This window comes from Clupea harengus, chromosome 12 (genome assembly GCF_900700415.2).
Source record: "Clupea harengus chromosome 12, Ch_v2.0.2, whole genome shotgun sequence".
In the NCBI taxonomy this organism is placed as follows: domain Eukaryota; kingdom Metazoa; phylum Chordata; class Actinopteri; order Clupeiformes; family Clupeidae; genus Clupea; species Clupea harengus.
In genome coordinates, this window is record NC_045163.1 from 7,255,488 (window position 1) to 7,265,037 (window position 9,550).

The window sequence follows — 9,550 nt, forward strand, 5'->3', positions numbered from 1 at the left end:
AACCAGAGACGGTAATGAGAAACTATTCTGAGCCCACCCGCATCTTTCCCTTATACACACACACGCACACACACAGACACACACGCATGCACACACACAGAGACGCACACACACACACACACACAGACACACATACACACACACACACACACAGGTGCACACAGGCACACAGACACACAAACACATACACACAGGTAAATATAACTGTGAATAATCATAGATAAATACACACACATGTACAAACGCTAATTTTTGTTGTTAAATTCAGAAGCTGTTATATAAGGTTTTCTATTCAGTCAACCCATTGGCAGTATGATGACGCACTCGAGCCACTATGTGTGTTTGGGGAGAAACTGTCATGATGACACATCATCAACTGAAAATTCACAAGGTCTTTATATTATTTTATTTTATATTGTTTTTATATATTATATTATAATAAAAAAAAGAATTGTGGACATGTCAGATAGAATTTATTAATTCTCGGCTGACTACGTGTTTGAGAATCTATATGCTGTAAAACCAGCTAGCTGGGGCTGGGGGTGAAGACCTTCATGCTGGGGTCTTACTCTGATGCACAAACAGCTTAGCTCAACTGCAGAAGCTTCTGGAAAAACAACTTCAGCACAATACAGCTTTGTTAAAGCATGCAGCAAAAGAGGCACTGGGATAACACCATGGGGATAGTGTTTCATCTCTCTTACAAGCTCAATAAAGCTCAATATCTTTATGTAAACTTCAGCTGCTCAGCAACATCGCCTGAGTGATTGTGTGTGTGTCTGTGTGACAAACCTAATCTTCCGAATGGTTATTAAATTTCCCCATGAAGGCATGTGTGCCTGTGAGCCAGTATGCACATAAAAACCAGGATTAGAGAGGAGAGAGCCCTCGGAGCCCTCGGAGCCCTAGGAACCCTTGGAACCTTGGAATAGGAACCGTGTGGCATTGAGGCGAGATATTATGCCTCTAAGGCCTACAGGAGTCTGTCTGGATACATAAACAACCTGCTGCTTCTCTCTGGAGGGCTAATTACCTTAATAAAGAGAGAGGGAGCGAGGGAGAGGGGGAGAGGGAGAAGGAGAAAGGGGGAGAGGGAGAGAAGGGGAGAGTGGAGAGAGAGAGAGTGGGGAGGGGGGAAGGAAATAGGAAACTGAATGACAACGAGATAAGAGAGAAATAATTATGATGATGATGAAGAAGATGATGCTGCGGATGATGAAGATGACGATGATGATGAAACTGATGAGAGCGATTGGAGGAGAAAGACAGAGGCAGCTTGAGATTTGAGGAGGTTCAGATTCTGGGCTACCAGGTAGAGGGGTGTAGAGGCCAGGTGTTCAGGAAGAGGGGTGTAGAGGCCAGGTGTTCAGGTAGAAGGGTGTAGAGGCCAGGTGTTCAGGAAGAGGGGTGTAGAGGCCAGGTGTTCAGGTAGAAGGGTGTAGAGGCCAGGTGTTCAGGTAGAAGGGTGTAGAGGCCAGGTGTTCAGGTAGAGGGGTGTAGAGGCCAGGTGTTCAGGTAGAGGGGTGTAGAGGCCAGGTGTTCAGGTAGAAGGGTGTAGAGGCCAGGTGTTCAGGAAGAGGGGTGCAGAGGCCAGGTGTTCAGGAAGAGGGGTGCAGAGGCCAGGTGTTCAGGTAGAAGGGTGTAGAGGCCAGGTGTTCAGGAAGAGGGGTGTAGAGGCCAGGTGACCAGATATGTGAAGCTGTGACCAGGTAGAGGGAAGGTTTCGGTCACAACAGACAATCTTTTAGCAGTTAAACTCACACAGCTCCCAATCACTGATGACCTAAAGGCATCAAATGAACTCACTCAACACACTCAACACACTCAACACACTCAACAGACTTTATGTGGTGAGGCTGTGTGAGTCTGCGTGGACGCTCTTCTCTTAGGAAGTTTGAGAGTGTGCGTGTGTGTTTGTGTGTATGTGCTTGAGTGTATATGTGTGTATTTGTGTGTGTGTGTGTGTCTATGTGTGTGTTTTGACCACCACACCAGCCACAGCTTCAGAGCCTAGAGTACACTCACACACATACACAAACACACACACATGAACAGACACATGTACAGACACACACACACACACACACACACACACACACACACACACACACACACACACACACACACACACACACACACACACACACACACACACACAAACATACACGTACACACACACACACACACACACACACACACACACACACACACAAACATACACGTACACACACAACACACACATATAGACACACACACACATACACATATGCACAGGCACACACATATCCATACACACATATGCGCACACACAGACACACACACAGACAAATGAGAGGATAAAAGGCAGGGATAGGGGGAAAGAGAGAATTAAGAGGAGGACAGGAGGTCAGAGAATCAGAGGACAGAAAGGGAGATGGAGAGATAAACAGATACATTAAGATGTAATAAATGACAGGGATTGGGGGATGGAAAGAGAGAGACAGGGATAGAAGGATAGAGAGAGACCCAGACAAACGAAAAGAGACAGAGGTGAGGTGCATGTTGTCTGACTAACTGTCTGGGAGTCGATGCGTAAGATGAATGCTGTTAGATGTGTGCCTCCCACAATGCAATGCTCAGGGCAGAAGTCCTCCCCCTAGCCCCATGGTGTCAATCAAACGGATAACGGACAGCTCGGCCCCTCCCCTCAGGTTAAGTCACCAGACCACGCATCTCTGACAGCTTTTGAGCAAAGATCTGGTACTGAAGCACTTACATAACATACACACACATACGCACACACACACAGCACAAGTCAGGAATGTATGTGAACAGAGTAATTCAGATATTGATACAAAGACATTTAAACATGTGCTCTGCATGCCCCTCCAGACACACACACACTCAAGGCAGGGATATATGTGGTCGAGACACACTGTACACTCCACACACACACACACACACACACACACACACACACACACACACACACACACACACACACACACACACACACACACACACACACACACACTCAAGGCAGGGATATATGTGATAGAAACACACTGTCCACTCCACACACACACTCAGAGACACTCAGACATGGCTTTCCAGTGTACCTACACACATACAGAGATACATACACACACACCCATACACCACTTGAGCACTAATAATCCATAATGAGCTGTTCTCCACTCCATTCAAAAACACAGAAGCACTTACAAACCACACTCCACTTCACACATGCACACACACACACACACACACACACACACACACACACACACACACACACACACACACACACACACACACACACACACACTTTGCACACACTCGCAGACACACTACCTAATCTCCCAGTTCATAACAGTCTCACTCACACACACACACACACACACACACACACACACACACACACACACACACACACACACACACACACACACACACACACACACACACACACACACACACACACACACACAGATAGAGAGAGAGAGAGAGAGAGAGAGAGAGAGATGTAGGATGTAATTGTAATTGTAAGGTTCTAAGTGTTTATGTAGTAATTCAGCCTTTGCCTCAGCTTTGATGGTGTAATAATCACTGGGGTAAGGAAGGACATCCACCTTCTTTTTCATTCATGGGGGCATCACACACACACAAAACCCGTCAACTGTTCGTGTGTGAGGCAGCAGGAGCTTGACCAGGAGCTGGCCGCAGCTCCCTCAGCTCAGCGGAGAGGCCGGATGCTCATTACTGTAACGCTGCAGCTCTACATGGCGTACAGTGAGGCCGTGTCATGGTGAGTTTAAGTGTGTGTGCGGGACCCATGGAGGATGCTTTGCTGGTTAGTGTCAGCCTCTCTGGGTTCCACACACACACACACACACACACACACACACACACACACACACACACACACATGCACACACACACACACATACGCACACTCTCACACACACACACACACACACACACACACACACACACACACACACACACACACACACACACACCTGACCTTTCCACTGTAGCTGGGAACCTGACAGTCATGAGACCAGTGACCACCCACAGCACTAGAGGACCTGAAGCTGTGCTCCAAAACACACTACCCTCTCAGACGCCCAAACGCCTCTCAAACACGGCGCTACTCTTTGAAGTCAGATTAGTTGGGTTTTTTTCTCTTGCCTTAACATTTTCTTATCACAGTGAGGCAGCGATCCACACCACACAAAAGATGTGCTCTAATCCACTCTGACTATGTGTGTGAGTGGGGGACAGAGCAGGCAACTAGTGTGGGCTCAGACTGACATCACTGTGTGTGTGTGTGTGTGTGTGTGTGGCAAAGTATGTGGGTGTGTGTCGTGATGTGTGTCTCTGTGTGTGTGTTATGCTGTGTGTCTCTCTGTGTGTGTTGTGCTGTGTGTGTGAGTGTGTATAGCATATGAGTGCGTGAGTGTGTATAGCAAATGAGTGTGTATTGTTTATTGTATTGGCTCAGAGTGACATCACTGGCAGTGTTTGTGTGTGTGTGTGTGTGTGTGTGTGTGTGTGTGTGTGTGTGTGTGTGTGTGTGTGTGTGTGTGTGTGTGTGTATGTGTGTGTGTGAATCACATCATTTATACATAGCGAGGCTGTGATCTGAAACATGAGTCTGTAAGCTTGTGCCATGGGCATCAGCTGCAGTTGCTTATCTTTCAATCTAAATTCCAGTTGAACATTGAGGACAGTGCTAAGGCAGTGATGATTGGACTGGTGTTTCAGTGAATATAAAGCAAAAACCTGTTTTACTTCTTTCCTTCTCAGCACAGTAGCTGCCACCTTTACTCAATCTCTCACATCTTTCTCGTCTCTCTCCTCTCCTCTCCCTTTCTCTCTCCCACTTTTTCTCTCTCTCTCATCTTTTCTCTTTCTTGTCTTTCTCTTCCTCTCGTCTTTCTCCTCTCTCTTTCTCTCTCCCACCTTTTCTCTCTCCCTCTCTCTCATGTCTTTCTCTTTTCCTTCTCTCTCCCTCTCTGTCTGTCTCCTCTTATCTCCCAGAGTGTGTGGTGAGCGGCTGTTTTGGCTGATGTCACTCAAAGCCTTTTTCGACCAACAGGGAACAGGTTCTTGAACTGGTTCCGTTCAGGATTCTTTGAACCTTGGTGCCATCTAGCGAACCGGCACGCGTTTCCACCAATATTTGCGGAACCGTTATTATCAAGGATGCGTCCTCAACACTGGGCCCTGCACAATGCACAGCGGAAGTAAACAGTGGTGGAAAGATGCCGATCGCTTTGATTACTTGCGAGCAAACCGTGTCATCCCGGTTTGCACTGGGAAAAAAATACTTTCTTTTGGTTCCAGCTGCGAACCAACTTTTCAGATTCCAAACCAATTTATTTTTGCTTGAAATGCTCAGAACGGTTCAGAATCTGGTGTGTGTGCCCCCCCCCCCCCACACACACACAGACATGCCAGGAAATAGCACAGATTGGACAAAAGATGCTCATTTAACATCATTCACAGAGGCCTCTTTGGTATCGGTACTATAATGATTTCCATGACTGATTCTGTGTTGCCGTGGCTCAGCTGTCACTCCTTCTGTTAAACGAATGAATAAAGTAAACCACATGGCTGAGAGAGCCCCAGCAGGTTTTCCATGAACTCCACTGGTTGCTCTGGATGGATGATGAGAAGGAGGAGAAGGAGGAGGAGGAGGAGGAGGAGGAGGAGGGGAGCTGAACTCTCTGCAGACGCCCAGGACTAAAGAATGGGCTCAGGCTCACATCATTGAAACTGCAGCTGCAACTGCAGCTGTGTCACAGAGTGTGTGTGAATAAAAGTATTGTGCGGGTACAAGCAGAATCACATAGCTGAGAAAGTCCCCGCGGGCTTCACACCACCCCAGTGAAGTGGACTTGCTCTCTTCAGAGCTCTGTGTGTGGACAGACGGGGGGAGTAGGCAGACAGACAGTGTTTTAGCTACTTCCACCTCTGGGGAGGATCGAGAGAGCTGCTCACCAGCAGTAAAACTCATTTGGATCAGAAGCTTTTGGAGGCTGAGGTGATAAAACACAAACTCTCTAGTCCTCCTGAATAACACTCTGATATTAGAATATGATTGACATGTTTAATAACGGGGCTCTCTGAAATTGATTCTGGGGCGATTCCACATCCTCTTCATTCCCAAAACCAATTCGCCATCGAATAATTTCCAAAATCCAGCAGGAAATATTGCTTAGTGCAATTGCTTCACAGATTATTACCAAACCATTCAGTGAAGAAGTTTACCAACAGAACAAATCTCACTAACAAATATCATTACATCTTGTAAATATTAATATCTGATGTCCAAGTGATTTTGCAAGGGGTATAGATACACATGCTCACACCGACAAATGCCCATACACAGAGAGAGAGAGAGAGAGAGTGAGAGAGAGAGGGGGAGAGAGAGAGAGAGAGAGAGCGCGAGAGAGAGCGCTTTGGCAAATAGGCCAGTACAATGATAAACTCAGGCCCCTAACATTATTCCCCATAGGAGACGGGGAAAGGCTGAAGGAGGACAGCTGAATCAGTGTCCTCCTCGCTTATGTTTATGATTTTAAAAGCTGCTTTTCAGTGGAAAGCCAGATTAGGCGGGTCCAACGTCATAACGTCTCTATGGGAAATGAAATGAAGGCTTTAGCTACAGGCACACTTCATAATTCGGATCCGTGTCATAACAGCAAAAATAATCACTGCATGTTGCATGCTGCTAAACTCAGCATACTCATACTCACACTCGCACACACTCTTCATACTTCATACACACTCTATGAACATGAAAACTCTTCAAACATAAAGAACTGTTCTAACTACGAAGACTTTGAAAACTGCCTCTTCAACAACACAATTTAACACAATGATATCGGCTGTCAAATTCATAGCCATTCACGGATTTCTGTACTGTCAAAATGCCAAGGCAGGACCATCATTGCCTTGCCTGACGGTCCGTACCTTTAATTACCTTAAGTGAGTTAACAATCATTATCAGCATCAGCGTCATCATACATGGCATCATCACCACTGTCAAAACTATAAATGCAATGGGCCTATATTGCTTTTCGCTAAGCAGAGAGTGTCGTGGCGTTCGCCCCTGTATCAAGCAGTTTGGTGAGGTGCTTCTCATTCACATTTCCTTGTCATTGACAGCTATCTGTCAGCCTGATCTCATTACGGCAGATTAGCCTTCTGCGATGGATGGGTGACAGTTGTGCTGCCACATTTCAGAATAAAACGCACTGGAGTTGATCTTTCTGTTTCACAAAATCTGCTAAATATAGATTAAATGTTACATTTCTAAAACATTCCAAGATATTTAAGATGCATCTTCTTGCCACACACACACCGGCGAAACCACCGGCACCGGTTTCAGAAATACTCGCGTGCTCAATTTCCCGTTTCAAACGACCGTGCAGTCGCAAAGCGTGTAGATGAACATGAAATGATATGTAGGTATGTTTGTTAGTTTCGTTTCTTATTATATAAACTCAGATTGTATTTGCCGTAAAGAGGCAAGTGCAAAAGTTGCGATGCACAGTATACACCAGAGATTATCCTCGTTGACAATAACCTAGCTGTACAAAAAGAAAACCAGCACAGCATTTTTCATGATGTCACTGTACCTTCATCGCTACTCCCGGCTGTGGAATTTGTCAGATAATGACAAAATGATGCGCATTGCAAGGACAGAAGGATTCACTCCATTACGTCTTCGCTTCTAGTCACTCCCAATACATTTGCAAAGAGAAGCATAACGTAATGGACTAGAATATTTCCACCAATCCGAATTAACCAAAGACCCCGTTATGTATAGCAGCCAATCGCTTTTGAGTGGGCGAGTCCGAGCCTCACTTTTATGTATAGAGGCCAATGGCGTATGAGTAGGCGTGTTCTGCCCCTGTGCGGGCACGCATGTGTGCAGGCGCAACATCCAGGCTCGGAGTACACACACACAGCTATTATAGAGCGACAGATGTTGATACACACCACGAGTAGAACCACGGTTGTGGAGATGATTTTAATTATTCTAAAAATCCCCCCTCTTTGACCATCTCTTCCTTCTAGTACCACAGTAGGTCTCTTTGACTTTTGTGTTTTTTTTCTTTTCTTAACAACCCAGTTTGGCAGCCTATTTGTGCTCTTGTTTAAGATGTTTCCAAGAGAGCTGTTCCGATCTGGATGAAAGTACAAGGAAGGTGTACACTGAATTTGTCGTTTCTGTGTGAGGTGCAAACAAGTGGTTCAGAGGTAGACAATGTCCATTCTGACTAGAGCTGTGACAGATATATACAGAATAAATGCACTAAGCTTCATTTCAAAATTGGGTCTTCAGAGCGTGAAATTCCCTGCAGGTGCATCTTTCATGGGAACTCTTCCCTCCCTCATCTGACAGTCTGACATCAACACTAAATCAAGTACGCCATCTAGAGTCACAATAAGGAAGTGCACGACATGGTCAGCTCTAATTTTTAAATAACTTTGCTGAGGCTAAAATATGGGCAAAACTTTCCAGTTCAGTTTTTAATTACCTTTAGCTCCACGGTGTGAAAATGATCGAAACCCATTTGAGTCAACTACTAGTGTTGGATACTTAATTTGACCTGACTCTAGTTGTCTGGTGGAACACTGTGCTACCTAACAGATTTATGTGGAAACGTCAGATAAGTTTGTTTGAAGTATGTGTTAGAGCGCAAATTATATTTATAAGTTAACTGTTACTCTCAGGTCCACACTGGCTCCTATACTGCAGTCCAGCCAACTAACACGGATGATAAGTAACCACACTGATCTTAACAGAGCAAAGTAAACAGCCATCGTAAACCCGAACTATTACTGGCACAGGACTGAATGTCACAGCTTGCACATATGCCCTTTATTTATGATTATCATCAAATCTGTTATAAGGCATCAACAAGTCCTGACAGAGATTATTCAGGATGAATTCTCTGTCATTCAGTTTCTATTAAAGAATATAATACTGTTGTGGCTCCACTGGGAAACATGCCCTGACATATTTAACTGTTTTTGAGGCTGAGAGAAATATGACACCCGGAAAAAAGACTCACCATCATCAATCATCAAGTACAGGATCATGCTTCATAACAGAAAATATTTGCATGTGGTTAAATCAAAGCAGTCTGTCTGCAGCCATGTTATTAAATCATCAATAGGAATTCAGTTGTTTATTTATTAATTACTGTAATTATCATTTTGCAACTGACTGCAACTGACGCTCGGAAACTATTCTCCACCTTCAAAACTCTGCTCTACCCTCCTCCTCCCCCCCCAGCTACTAACCTCACTGCTGATAACTTTGCTTCCTTTTTCACAGAGAAAGTGGCAGCCATCGGGCAACAGTTCGACCAACTGTCCCCCTCCCCTAAGGGCGCAACCGTCAATAGCTCATCTTTTCCTTCTTTCATCCCTCTCAGCGAGAGTGAGGTCTCCAAAATCCTAACAGGTAGCCGTCCAACTACATGCCCGCTGGACCCCATCCCATCCAACATCCTTCAAGCCATATCGCCTGCCGTCTTACCGGCAA

The 9,550-nt window shown here is 45.4% G+C and overlaps 1 protein-coding gene across 1 annotated transcript in view; it reads right to left on the reverse strand.

The window, feature by feature from the left end:
* The window catches only part of rnf34b (ring finger protein 34b), a 20,458-nt gene extending 12,713 nt beyond the window's left edge, over positions 1-7,745 (reverse strand). The window contains exon 1 of the mRNA XM_031578219.2: positions 7,632-7,745. Coding sequence (XP_031434079.1) covers positions 7,632-7,637 — 6 coding nt within the window. The 5' untranslated portion in view covers positions 7,638-7,745. The remainder of the gene's footprint in view (positions 1-7,631) is intronic.
* Positions 7,746-9,550: the final 1,805 nt, after the last annotated feature.